The sequence below is a fragment of the Castor canadensis genome, chromosome 4 (assembly GCF_047511655.1).
Source record: "Castor canadensis chromosome 4, mCasCan1.hap1v2, whole genome shotgun sequence".
Classification (NCBI taxonomy): Eukaryota; Metazoa; Chordata; class Mammalia; order Rodentia; family Castoridae; genus Castor; species Castor canadensis.
In genome coordinates, this window is record NC_133389.1 from 56,630,611 (window position 1) to 56,644,847 (window position 14,237).

Genomic DNA, 14,237 nt, shown 5'->3' on the forward strand with positions numbered 1-14,237 from the left:
GGAGGACTGCAGGTTTGAGGCCAGTCTGAGCTATATAGTGAGACCCTGTCTCAAAAGAAACAAATAAAACATACTCAGAATAATATTTACTTACTGATAAATGCCATTTGTATCAGATTAAATATAATTGTCTCCTGGTATCTGTAGGTCATTGTTTCCAGGACCCCCATGGGTACTAAAATTGGCAAGTGCTGAAGTCCGTTATATAAAATGGCACAGCATTTGCTTATAACCTACACATCTTCTCCCATATATTTCAAGCCATCTCTAGATAACATAAAATAGCTAATGCAACGTGAATGCTATATAAATATGGCATCGTTCAGGGAATAACGACAAGAAAAAAGTCTTTATGTTTAATATAGACCCAATTTTGTTTTTGCAAGTATTTTTGACATGTGGTTGGTTGAACCCATGGACGTGGAGCCCATGGAGGCTGACTGAGCAGCACATCATCTCAATGCACAGTTGGTGCTCAAACTCTTGGATATGTTCCTGGAATAACTTTGGTTCAATTGAAAAAACAGATTTGACTTGCTCATTTCAACTCTCTTTAAAGTTTGAGGATTACCTGGATGAAGGAGTTGTTGTTAGCTGCTAGTTGAAGACAAATATAACATGCATGTTTCCTACCATTTTTCCTTTACTCATTCTCTGTGTCTAAGACAATTCATGGAGAAAACAAGATTACAACAGGCAGGACAGGGAAGTCATACAGATACAGATTGGGTTACACAGACAGCTTTTTATCTCTCTGTGTTCTTTGCCCCCTACGGTGGCTCTTTTGAAGGCTGGGATGACTTCAGTCCATTATTTGCATGATCTTTCATTTAGATAGTTCACAAACAGATTATGTCCTTACATGGTATAATTTTCTGCTTGGCTCTGATGAAACTTCTACTTAGGGAATTTTCTTCCTTCCATTTGCAAACCAAAAGGCCACATAACACCATCAAAGCCTATGAGAAATAAAACGGACCAACATTTCGTAGAGCAGGAACACTGCAAAACTTCCACGAAACAATTCACAGCCAACAGCATCCTGTTAGCTCTGAGGTGTTGGAGTGAGTCTGTGCAATATGGAAATACCATCAGCACAGCGTTCATTAGGTGCAATCCCAACACCCCTGAGAATATACCACTTTGCTCTGGGTTTTGTTTCATCTTGAGTCAGGAACACTGTATGCAACCCGGGCTGACCTCCAATTTGCGATCCTCCTGCCTCAGCCGCCTGAGCACTGGGATTACAAGTGTGCACCTCTTTCCCCAGCTGGTGCTAACTTTAACATTCTTCTGTGGAGTTTCTTCATTCCAAAAAGAAAGGAGTAACTGATTTGCGCAATTCAAAAATAGACAGAAAACATGCAAAAAAGAGAAAGGACAAATGTCTAGCGTTGTCTGAACTGTTTAGAAGGAAAGGCAAGATTCTAGTGGAGAAAATGTCTTTAATATTGACTTTTAATAAAGAAAGTAAAGATCCGAGTAGGACATAAGAGCTTGCCTTCCAAACATTAGTGTAGTGTAAATCGGAGTTTGACGCTGCCTTTGAAAAGCTGTTGGAGGGGAAGGGTGGTTAGTAGCTTCTACTGTCCTGCTGCTGCCTCCATCCATGGTCTTGGAAATTTACAAGGACGCATAAGGCAGTATCGGGTGGAGAGCTCATTTCCCTCTCAACTCTCCTAAGTCCATAATGGGGGAATGGCCAGATCTTGCCAGCGCAGGAAATCCGAGTGGAGCCCCAACGCCCCATCCCCGGAGGCCGATAGAGATGTCCCTCGTCCATCCCGGGAGGCCGGCACCAGGACTCGACCGAGGGTCGCCAGACGCGCCGACTTCGGCGGTTTCCGGAGGGGCCAGGGGCGCGCCTGGTGGAAGGTGAGAGGCGGAGTTGCTCGGTTCTGGGCAGAGACCAAAGGAATGAGTAATTGGAAATTCGGGAACGTAGCCCCTTACCCCGAGCCCTTTAGCTCTTTCACCCCAAACCCCCTGCGGAGAGGCGAAGGGACTGGAGACAGGGAGACGTGGTGGAGGGAAGAGTCACGTTTCGGAGAGGGAAGTGAAATAGAGAGGGCGGCACCCGGGGGGGACCTGTGCGTCATTGAGGGACCGTGGAGAAGCCAGTGCAAAAGGAGAAGAGGGAGCGAGGAGCGGCTGGGGCGCGAGCTCCTGCCTTCCCCCGCGGCGCCCGGCCGCTGGCAGCCTCGTGCGCTCGCCGGGGTCGCCGCTCTCCGGTCCCGCGCGCACCATGTGGCAGGCGACCCGGCCCTTACCCCGCGCGCCCTGGCGTTGGGCGCTGGCGCTGCTGGCCCTTGGCGGCGTGGAGCTGTGCCACGCCGGCCCGCAGCCCGCGTACCCCGCGCGGCCCAGCGCCAGGAACAAGTAAGTGCACGTCCCCTCCGCTCGCCCCCAACCCAAGCGCCCCGGACCCCCCGCCTGTCCTCCCCTATCGGCCGCTGGGTCATGGGTTCCCCGGGGCGGCGACTCCTGCGGGTGGCAGTGCGCCCCACCGAGGGCGCCTGGCGGAGACAGTGACCCCGCGCTCAGGGCAGAGTGATCTGGAAGACTCCCGGGAATTGCAGGAGCCCCTGGGGCCATGCTGCGCCTCATTGCAGCCTCTGATCCGGTGACGGCGCACGCTCTCCAAAGGCGCACCTCGCACCCTAGCGTGGCTACTTTGTCAAGCTCCAGCCCCCAAAGTTGGTCCGCTGCTGCCTCAGCGGCCTCTTCCCCGGCCTCATTGTTCTTCGAGTTTACTCCCTGCCCTTCTCCCTCTCTCTCCACCCCAGGAACTGGTGCGCCTACATCGTGAACAAGAACGTGAGCTGCTCGGTGCTGGAGGGAAGCGAGAGTTTTATCCAGGCTCAGTACAACTGTGCCTGGAACCAGATGCCCTGTCCGTCGGCGCTGGTGTAAGTTCTGGAGCAGAGCAGCGGGCGGGGCTCCGGGCCCGGCCTGGGCCGTGGGGGTGGGGTGGGGCTGGAGCATCTGGCGAACACCCAGCAGCAGAAAAGTTTGAGCGCTGAGTGGGACACCAACCACGCTGGGCTATTTAAGAACGTGTGCTGAACTAAGTACTGAGGATGCGCAGGATTTGGGAGTTTGTGATTGCCTAGGCAAGGAAAGGACATACAAAGCCCTCACCCACACACACATTCTCTCTCTCTCTCTCTCTTCCTCCTCTCTCTCCTCTCTCTCTCCCTCCTCAATCTCTATTTTATTACTAACATAAGGCAGCTGGATCTAATTAGATCCATATTGTCTGTTCTGGGGCACACAGAAGATTCTAAAATGTATACAGCTATAAAAACTTTTAAATGTAGGATCAGTTGAGAGATTTGGTTGACTGGTGTTCTGAGACAGTTTTGTCCCAACTGTCCCCATAAAACAGACCTCTTCAGTGTGGTAGTTTTCTAAACAGAAGCCCTCAAGGAATAATTTGCTTTAAAGTGTGCTTTTTCATTTCAAGTTAGATTTGGGGATTTGCTAAGCAGTTGTCTCTTGCTTAGAGAAAAGGGGAAGAATTAATCATCTTTTTACTTATAAAGATTTCACCATCTTAAAAAAACAAGGAGGAAGCAGTGCATGAGTGTACGAATTTGGTGAAGCACATCACACATTCACTTGTCATCAGAAACTTCTGAGTTTTTGTGTAAGTCAAATATCAGATGATGGACCGATGTGAATAAATGGCTGAAATTGTTTTCCACTAAGAATAAGTTGTTTGTCTTAGAGCACAGTTGTCATCACAGCAAAGAATAGTCAGTAGGCAGATCTGTCTTTGGCAAGTTCAAGGGACAGACCGAACTTGTCCTCCAGGGAGCCTTGTTCCAGAGGGCAGTAGATGGATGAGCCTCCAGACATGGGGTGTAGGTGGTCACCACAGCCCACACAGGTTGCCCTGGAGCTGCAAGCAGGGATGGGATAGTTCCCACTAGGCAAAAACAAAGCCAAACAAACTCACAAAAACTTAGAAGAAGAGGTCTCCACTTTCTTGTTTGTTTTGTTGTGTTTTTTGATGGCACTGGGGTTTGAACTCAGGGCCTCACCCTTGCTAGGCAGGAACTCTTACCTCTTGAGCCATTCTGCCAGCTGCAAGGTCTCTACTTTCTAATGCACGGAGGAAAGGCTGAAATTGAGTCCCTGGTTGTCACATAGAGTTGGGTAAGTTGTCATTCTACCTCCATCTAGTCAGTACAGTTTGGGCCTCACAGTCCACAGCTAGCAGCCATGGTGAGAGGCAAGTAAGATTTATACATGGTTGGTAGAGTTTTCAACACAGTTTAAATGGATTTGATTGAAATTAGAATGAAATAGGCAGGAAAATTTCAATTCATTCTATACAAGAACTATGTATTTTCATTTTAATTCATTTTATACAAGAACTATATATATACCTATTTAAATAAATAAATAGATATATATATATGACGGCACTGGGGTTTGAACTCAGTGCCTCACACCTGCAGGCATTCTTACATCTTGAGCCACTCCACCAGCCCTATATTTTCTGATTTGTTATAATCTTAATCTTTACTTTGACAACTCAGAGTTCAATACATTTTCATTTTGGGAAGTGATGCTTTTTACTTAGAAGATGATTTGTTTTTATTTTCTCAAATTATTTTAGCTGCTCATAAAACCAAATGATTTCATTGTATTCTATCAAGACTCAGTGATACGTGGTCATCAGTGGGGAGTGGGTAACCTGCAAATCAGCAGGTTAATGACAGACAGTTGGCGTGTGTTTTTGCCACCCAGTGAGAAGAACAACAGAAAAGCTATTAAAAAAAAAAAGGCAGATGTTTCTGTTGTTTTATTAAACAAAGCCAAAATTAAAATTAAGTGACCTAGTTATTTTTCATCAATAAAAATCATGTAAACAGCTCAAGTACATTTTTACATTTTTAAGTACTGCATTGTAAGTATGAAACTAAAAAAAATACAGAATGTTTTAGTGATAAACTTGAAAATCTTGAAATTAGCTTCAACAGTTAATTTAGTCTTGGCCTTTTCTTTAGGAATAGGAACGGAATGGTTTGCCTTATTTTTCAAAGATTGAATGTTTCCTAAATTTTGAGGGCTAGGAGATTTGAAGACAAAGGATAACATCCTTTCTACAATTAGAAGAGAAATGGCCATTTCGCCCAGAATTCCTCGACTGTTTTTGATGAGTTTGCCCTAACCTCTCATCACTGGTTTTGTCAGGTCATGACTTATTTCTTAGAACCAGAGACCTGTGGAAGCAAGGGGATTTTGGAAACCCACCATGGGGTTGGGGTAACTGAGGGGTCATTTCTGCCAGTGTTAGAGGTGTGGGGCTGGAGGCTACTTGAGATGGCTAGGATGGCAGGTCTGAGCCATCAGAGCACTGCTGAAATCTTAGGGGCAGTGGAAGGAAAGTGGGGAAGAGAAGCCAGACAAGGGGAAAGAGAGAGGGAGAGGGAAAGAGGAGAAGTGAGAAGGGGAAAGGGAGATGCAGAGGGAGAGGGAGAGGGAGAGGAGCAAAGACATTACAGAGACCCAGGGAAAGTCCCAGAGACTAAGGTTTCCAGAAATAGAGTGGATGAGATGTCCATAACAGTAGGATGCCGACATTGTCATTTGTGAGATTAGGGGAGTGGGTGATGAGGAAATCCACTTACACAGAAATGAACATGGTGTTTCAAACACTTGGTAGAAAAAGGGAGTTAGTAACCTTAAAGCAAAGCCAGGCATGTAATCCCAGCTCTGAGAAACTGAGGCAGGAGGATTGCGAATTTAAGACCAGCCTGGGCTACAGAGCAAGACCCTGTCTAAAACAAAAAAATTACTCAACGTCTGAGAAAATTCTGCCAATGTGGGGACAGAAGTAAATGCATGGGGAAGAAGGGGTTTGATGCAGGAAGTCATACTGACGAAAGGAGAACTGTGCCCAGCCTCAGCTTTGGGCATGCACAATCTCCTTGGGCTGTGGGGACTTTTGCATGATTTTCTGAAGGACTCAGGCAATGCCCTGTTTGCGTATATGAAGAGCCTTAGATTCCAGATTGAGAATTTTGATATCATCATGTAAGCAGGAGGTTTCCATATGCTATGTGGGCATATAAGTAATCATTTTTCTGACACTGAAAAGTGACTTCTTTGTGCCAGGCACTCTCAGGACATTTCATCCCATATATTAGTTTCTTCAGTTATTGCAGCAGTCCTGTAAGTTGGATATCAACTGAGATGAGCCATTCTGTAATTAATGACAGTGACTGAGTTGCCTTCAAATCCAAGGTTGCCAGCCCTTATGGGCTGCCCTCTGTCCCCATAGCAGTGGAGCATTTGCTTGTCCTAGTGCATGCTCTCAGGAGACAGCACAGAGCTCGACCATGGAGAACATTTCACAGCATCTTTCATGGAAGGCGAGTCTCACAGGTGCCCAGAATGGTTTGCGTGCAGTTGTTTGTGCATGTACATGTGTGGGCGTGCGTGCATGTGCCCCAAACCTCACTGTACTATGGGTCATTTTGCTACAATGCAATGGACTATATCATTTGTCACACTGGCCAAGCTGCTATACAGTTTGTTTGCTTTTTAATAAAACACTGACTCATTTGATTGTTTAGGCTGCTAAGTCAGTTGTTGAAAGGGTAAAATAAATGAGGCCAGAGCTGATGAATAAAGCTGGAGGGGCACTGAACTTGACACTCAGGATTGCACATCCTCCCCTGAGCTCAGCCACCACTGTGAAACTTGTCCCAAGGTGGTGGTGTTAAAAGCATATTCCAGAAAAGCAATTTAAAACTCATGCCCTAATTACTGTGAGTGATACCATTCTTCTGTGTAAATAATTGTACATTAATAATTCTTAACTATTATGAAGATTTAGCGTCACTTAGGAATTTAAAATTAGGGATCTCTCTCTCTCTCTCTCTCTCCCTCCCTCCCCTCCTTTCTCTCACTACATGTGAGGAGGGTTGCTTCAATAGAAAGTAGTTTGTGTTCTCTTAACTAGTTCCTAAGTTGACTAGTTAAGTTGGTGAATATTTAACATTTAGTATTGTCTCAAGGGAGGTCTCAGAATTTTTTTTTTCCTTTTTGAGATAATTGGTTTACTTTGTTTCTTAATAGAAAACCAGATCGCTTTGAAAATTTCATCGCATTAAGGAATTTTTCTGATTGCTTGTAAAAACCTCTGGCAGTTTGGCCAGTTTGGTAGGCTTGTGGCTACTGGCTCCTGGGATAGTCCAAGCAAACAGTCTGTCAATGTGGTGACCAAACCTTACTTCTGCATCTGAAGTCTTTGCAGGAAATGTGGAGAGATTCTGTCTTGATTCTGGGCCAGCTTTGGGGACAAATTGTGGGGGACATGGGAATCTGAGTGACTTGGAATTCTTCCTGTGGATACAGATTGAAATCATTAGAGAGGCTGCCTTGGGTGGGAATATTTCCCCTAGTGTATCACTTTCCAGGGATGAGCCCTCAGGTTTCTTACCTTCCATCGTTGAGCAACCTCCTGGGCTTAGGCCCCTTTGACAGGAGGGTAAGTTGTTAGGAAGGAGCAGAACCAAATCCAGGTGTGGTATATCCAAGCCTTAGGCTCCTCTCATACCACGTGCCACAGTCCCTGCTGTCTAAACCCTCTGCCTGGGACAAGCCCCAGTTTGTGCACACGGTGCGAGCGCACGTGTGTGTGTGTGTGTGTGTGTGTGTGCGCGCGCTTTGCCTACCAGCCTGTGCAGTGTTGCTGCCCCTCTGGTGGGGAAGAAAGGGATGAGGGAAAGGTCTGCCATTTCCTACAGCCTCCTCTACCCCAGTGCTTGTGTTTGGGTGGACTGCAGTAGAAAATGACTCTTTCTTCTCTGTATTGGACTAGGTATTGTTTCTTTCATGCATTGTTCATGCTTTGTGACATTAATTCACATAGTCCCAGCACTTCCTGCCCGGCCTGACAGCTGTTAGTATTTGTGGCATTTGGAGGCGTCCTGTTCATGGAGCGATCACAGTGTTAGCCAAGACGTTCAAAGACCCCAGACGGAAGGCAAGATTATTGCCTCTATTCCCTGTGCCTCCCAACTCAGGGTTGAGGCTCTGTAGGGCTAAGAGTTTTCTACTTTCTAACACCACCAACAGACTGGGTTTATCAGCATCTGCTCCCGCCCTGCCCACGCCTCCTTTGGCTGGCATCGTAACTTGCTACAATTTTTCCTATTAGATCTTTTTGTTGTTGTTGTTGTTTTGTTCTTTGCATTTTTAATCAAAGCATGATTTATATGGCATAACATTCACTTTTTTAAAGTGCTCCCCTCCATGTGTTTCTTTCACTCAGCATGAGACTTTTTCATTTATGTATTTATTTTGAGACAGGCTCTCACTGTGTTTCCCAGACTGGCCTGGAACTCCTGGGCTTCAGTGACCTTGCTGGCTCTTCAGCCCCCAGAGGAGCTGGGATCATAGGGGATCAGCACTCAGCTTGCTGCAACTTCTGAGGTTCATCCATTTTGCTTATGGTTGTGGCTCTTCATCGGGCAAGTCATCATTTCTTGATCTATTCTATTTGCTAGTTGAGGGATTTGCAAAGGTTTTTCTATGACAACCAGATGGTAAAATTTTAAGGCTTTGCAGGCCATGCTCAAGTTCACTGTTAGGGAGAGCAGATGTGCTGGCTGGCTCCACACACCCAAAGGCCACTGTTTGCTGAGCCCTGGGCTGGTTGGTGGGTATCTGGGCTGTTTCTGTTGGGGCTGTAATGAATGACGTCTTTATAAACATTCAAAGCTATGTGTCTGTGTGTACAGTTCTCTTAGTAGTTGTCTGGATTTGCTATCTACTATGCACTTTTCTCTGTTATAGTTTGGATATACACACTTTAACTTTTTAAAACAGTGCATTAGCTTCATTGGCCCGTGTGTTGCTGCTGTAATCCTGAATCGAGTCTCCTGTTCAGTCAAGTCAGGGAGAAGACCGTGACCCCTGGGCTCAGAGCCCAGTGCCTCACTGGACAGTCATACAAGTACTAGGACCTTGTCCTGAGAGTTGTAGTCTCCACCCTGTCCACTCTAGAGACAAGTGCAGCACCCCAAGTGCAGCACCTCAGTCTTTGGGATGCATCAGGGAGGAACAAGGACAAGAAGCAGGCAGGAGGGTGTGGGGACTTGGTGCCCCCCAGTGCACAGCCTGGGTCTGTGTTCCTCTGCCTGGCTGACTGGCCAGCTTCGCTTCAAAGGAGAATGCTGGTGACACACCATACCTCCAGAGTGTCTGTCCCTGGGTCTCTTCTCACCTTCCCACCATTGCCTAGCAGTTTGAGCAGGGTAGCCATTGCTGTTTCACAGTGGGGCAAACTGAGGTAGCAGCTGGGCAGCAGCCTGGCTAGAGTGAGATGGGGCTCATTGACTGTTGCCCGGTGCCATAAACTGTCTTCCGGGGCTGCTAAGGGCTGAGTTCTGCTAAACTCCCAAGAGGCAGCAGTCTTTGTCTCACACCCTGGATTTGGCTCCAGGTTCTGCCTTTCAGTTGTAAATTGACTCCTGAGAGAGGAGTGAGGACCTGTGCCACCAGATTACATTAGGATACTGAGTTGAGGCTCAGAAGGCAGGGTTAGCAGAGAGTCAGGTAAAGGAAAGTTACTGACCCCCTCCAGGCTCAGGAAATCCCTTTCTCTCAAGGAAATGATTCCACATCTTCCGTGTGCTGGCTTTCCTTCCTGCTTGCCTCTGGTTCTGCTTTTTTTGGGGGGGAGGGGGAGCATGTACCAAAGGAAGTGGTTTTTGCCCTTGCGGTTATGCCCTGTGGCCTGGTGTGGTTCCGGGCATGGGATTCCATAGGGTGGGGCAAAAGGAACAAGTCAAAGAGCAGACACAATCTTCGCTTTTCCAAAACTCAGAATCCAGTACCCATACTGCGATGCTCACTATGAACAAGAGGCTGTCACACTGTCTCTGTCTTGTTGTTTGTTTATATTTTGAGACAGAATCTTGCTATGTAGTTGAGACTGGCCTCTAACTCAGGATCCTCCTTCCTCAGCCTCTTGAGTGCTGGGATTATAGATGTTCACCCACCATGCCTAGCTTCTGTCTCTGTTTTGACTCACCATCCGTCCCCAAAGTCATGGTTAAGATCGTTGCTGCTCTCGTGACAATGGAACTGTGGCTGCTGTGTGTGTGTTTGTGTGTGTGTGTGTGTGTGTGTGTGTGTGTGTGTGGCTGCTGTGGGGAACTCTGTAAGAAGGGCTTGCCAAGGGTGTCAGGACCACACAGGCTCCAGGGGAGGGTCCTTCTTCCTTTTCCCTGTCATTTCCTGGATTTGTGGCTGCATCAACCAATGTCTGCCTCTTCCCATGGTCTTCTCTTTTGTCTCTGTGTCTTCTCTCTTTCTCCTTCTTCTATAAAGACACTTGTCCCTATCAGCAGTTTAAGAATCTCATGAGCTGGAAGAGGGACCTGGGTGGGGTCCACACAGCGCCTGTGCAGCTGGGGTAACAGAAATCGGAAATTGCAGCAGGTGTTGGTTCTTGGGTTCAGTTCCAGGATACCGCTAATCCTCAGATTCCGAGGGAGCAGATGATCATGCAGTTGGAAGGAAATTTGTCTATTAGGGAGCAATCTCCTCCAGCAAAAGGGGACTTTTTCCACTCACACCCTGAACACTTAAGGCTTGGGGGGGGAAAGAAAACCCAAAGACCCCTGAAGGCTGACATCTTTTCCAGCCAATTTTATTCTGTCTTCGTCTCCAGGACAGAATACCATCTGATTCATAAAGTGCCTTTTGTGTGGATAACTTTGGGAGATTTTTTTTTTTCCCCCTGTAACTTTAATTGGCTGTCAGGCCCCTTGGTCCTTGGCATGAAAGGTGATTTGAATCAGCTGGGGAAGGCTGAGGTGGTAGGGAGTTACCTCCCAAGGGGGTCCTGACTCACAAGCACCCAAGCTAGAGCCACAGGTGGTGGCTGCTTGTTGAGTATGGTCCTCCCCAGCCTTTGGAGGTGGTATCCCATGACTTCCTTGCAGAACTCACACCTTCCTTCAAGTTTCTTGTTTCATTTGCTCCTTTCACCTCCCAGGTGCTGTTAGAAGAGCCATTTCTAGAACATTTTTACATTCATTCTAGTCACAAACTCAACGAGGAGCCTGGGTAGAGCCAAGTCTGCTCTGCAGAGAACTTTATGCTTCTGGGCTTCACTTTCTACCGTTTTTATAATCTTGGAAAAAAATTAATAGGATTCAAGTCAAAGTTATGGTCTTAAGAAAAACAGTTTGATTCCGCTCAAATGTATTTTATCCCCAGTAATGGTCTTGCTCCGTTGATCTGTTCCACGTGGTACTCTAGTTAAAATTCTGGAGTAGGGAGGCGGGTGGGGCGGCCTGTAGGGAGTTGTAATCATATTAGGGACAGGAGAGGGGGACAGGCTCCCTGCTGGGTCATCAGGGCTGGGTGGGGTGGTAACCCAGTGTGTTCTGGAAGAGGAGATAGGAGACTTGGCATCTGGCCTGAGCTCTCACTGCGCTGTGACTTCAGGCAAGTCACCCATTTTCCTCAGGTCTACATTGCAGGATTGGTTGGGAGGAGGCTCAAGTGAGGGAACCCAGCTGAGAGGACTTTGAAAGCCCCACTATCACAGGAATGCAAGGGCTCCCTAGCAGAGTGCCTCAACCACTCTTTGTCTTCACTCTCCGGAATGTTGCAGTCTCCCCCTGGTCTTATTTTTGGAAGCTTTGATTTGAAAAGACTAGAGAGCTAAAGATAATGAAATAACTCAGTGATCTAAGATAAAAGGAAAATGACATGCTTAAGATCAACTTTTAAAAATTACATGAAACAGAGCTGGTTGTGATGGTACATGCCTACAATCCCAGCACTTCAGGGGCTGAGCCAGGAAGATCGAGAGTTTGAGGCAAGCCTAGGCTGCATAATGAGGCCCTGTCTCAAAAAAAAAAAAAAAAAGTCATGAAACTCAAGAGATGGCTGGAAGCAGAGCCTGCAGTACAGTTTGGGGAATGTGTGCAAGCAATGATGTCAATTTAGAGTAAATCCTGCAGGGATGTTTCTTGCTGCTTCTGCAGGTGTTTGAGTGCCTGGCAGAGATCAGTAGAGAAAAGTTAGCTAGGATGTGATGGTTAACTAGTGCCAATCCCTGAGTGACCTTCCACCTAACCACTAACACGTTGCTATGTGTGGTGGGATTGACTCCAGGGCTTCCTGCGTGCTCTGCATGAGCTCTGCCACTGAGCTAATTCTTTACTTTTAGCAAAAACAATCCTCTTCCACATGTAGGTAATATTAAGGTTGTTTCTCATGATTGCTGAGTGAAGAGTGTGGTAGGTGCACCATACGACATTTCGTAATGCTTCACATACTGTTTTTGTTGTCGCTTCATTTATTTCTGCAGTGCTGGGAATCAAACCCGAGACCTCGCATATCCCAGGCGAATACCCTGAGCTACATCCTCAGCCCTTCTTCCATGCTGTCTTTCAAATGCTAATGCTAATAAACTGCCAGTGTTCTGATTCCTTCCAGTCTGTCACACAAATGTTCTGGTTTACTGCTGGTTACGTGACTTTTGTACTTCTCAGAATTAACTGCCTCCATCCTTGATGAAGCACTTTTCTGGGCTTAAAAATAACAGTGAACCACTTTGTCAAGTGGTATAGCTGAGCATGACAAGTCTTACAAAGAACAGTTTCCCTGCAGGGATCAAGAGAGGAATGTAGTCCTTTTCAATGTGACAGTAGTTCACATTGAGGGAAAAATAATGAAATGATTAGAACTAAACTTGCCAGAAAGTTTTCTTCCTTCCTTCCTGTTTTAAAGGGGTGATGGGTGCTGAAAAAAAAAAGTAGGGAGGATTTAAATGAATCAAATTCCTGGTTTGAAAATGCTGGAGAAGGCAAATTTATCAGGGTGTGTCTTGTCAAAGGACCTGGCTGCTCTTAAACTTCTTTTCTCCACCCAAGAAAATAACCAGAGATGAGGGAATAGCCTAAAAATTATGCTGTGCAGTGTCAGCCTTTCAGGACAATGAATTTTATTATGCGTTTGGTTAAGAGGAAAACATTGCATACAAGGCTTTTCAAGCTGGCCATTTCAATGAAGGACAATTTCCTCAACTTTCTTTTGTGATTGTGCAGGGTCTGCCTGATGTGTGGGTCCCGTGAGGTTATCTTTGCATGGAGATTAGCTCTCAGTCCGTTGTAAAACAAGGTGGAAGATGCTTTCCCCTGGCTGGAAGTGGTTTCCCTACGTCTGCTCCACAGGGGTGATAGAGGATAATGAGATAAGCACACAAAAATGTCTTCTAAACTGTAGTGGGGAAAATACGGCTTGTTTTTCTGCCTACTGAAGCTTTTTTACATATCTTGGTGGTGATTTCGACAGAGCTCAGGGCGGGGGTGGGTTTTGCAATCCAGCCCTTCACAAGGAGGATTTGCCTCCAATTAAAGCCTTTCCCTGGCTCATGGCAGCCTTCAGCCCAGACCTCTCACAGGCTGTTGTCTTTCTGCCTTTGTTTTTTTTTTTGGTGGTGCTGGAGAAGGTATGTGGGGCCTCTTCCCAGCTCACCACTGAGCAAACTCCCTCACATACTGTTTGAATGAAGGGCTTGCGCTTGGGCAGGGGGGCAGCGGGAAGCCTTTCCTAAGATTCTGAACGTTCCACAATCTTGGGTCTAGCCTGCAAGGCTGACAGTGTCCAGGCCTGGCTCATGTGTTTGGTGTCTTCTACCTCTGGGTTCTTCAGGAACTTCTCGGGCAAGGATGCCAGGTCAGCGCCCCAGCTCGCGGGGATGGGCCATGCACCCTTTCCCAACACGGTGTGTGGCATCATCTCTGGCCACTTGCTAGAGATTTGCAATCATCGTGTTGCATCATTGCAGAGAGAAGTGAAGACAAAACACAGAGCTCCTGCTCCCTTCAAGACAGGAGGGAAAGCAGAAATGCTATTTGTGGCTTATTTGCTGAGCCAAATAATAAGACACCTCCCAAGTGCCTCTTGTTAGTGATCCCAATTGGGGGTCACTTTTTTTTCCGTTTGTTTTTTTGAGACGGGTATTGCTATGTAGCCCAGTCTAATCTCAAACTTGGGATCCTCTTGCCTCAGCTTCCCAACTGCTGGGATTACAGGAGTGTACCACCATACCTGGTGGTCACTTTTTATTATATATATATTTTTTTCCTTTGGTGCTGGAGATTGAATTCAGGACCTTGCTTGTACTAGGCAGGTGCTCTTCCACTGAGCACTCCCCAGTACCTGTTTTATTTTCAAAATACTAATATCTG

General features: G+C 46.7%; 1 protein-coding gene across 2 annotated transcripts in view; it reads left to right on the plus strand.

Annotated features, from left to right (window-relative positions):
- The first annotated feature begins 1,684 nt into the window (after positions 1-1,684).
- The window catches only part of Emilin2 (elastin microfibril interfacer 2), a 55,133-nt gene continuing 42,580 nt past the window's right edge, over positions 1,685-14,237 (plus strand). Inside the window, exons 1-2 of one of the 2 annotated variants that reach the window (XM_074070223.1) lie at positions 1,685-1,875; positions 2,787-2,909. In XM_074070223.1, the coding sequence (XP_073926324.1) occupies positions 1,691-1,875; positions 2,787-2,909 (308 nt within the window). In that variant the 5' untranslated portion in view covers positions 1,685-1,690. Of the gene's footprint in view, positions 1,876-2,113; positions 2,380-2,786; positions 2,910-14,237 lie in introns of those variants that run through there. The other variant, XM_020163698.2, reaches the window with a different exon arrangement.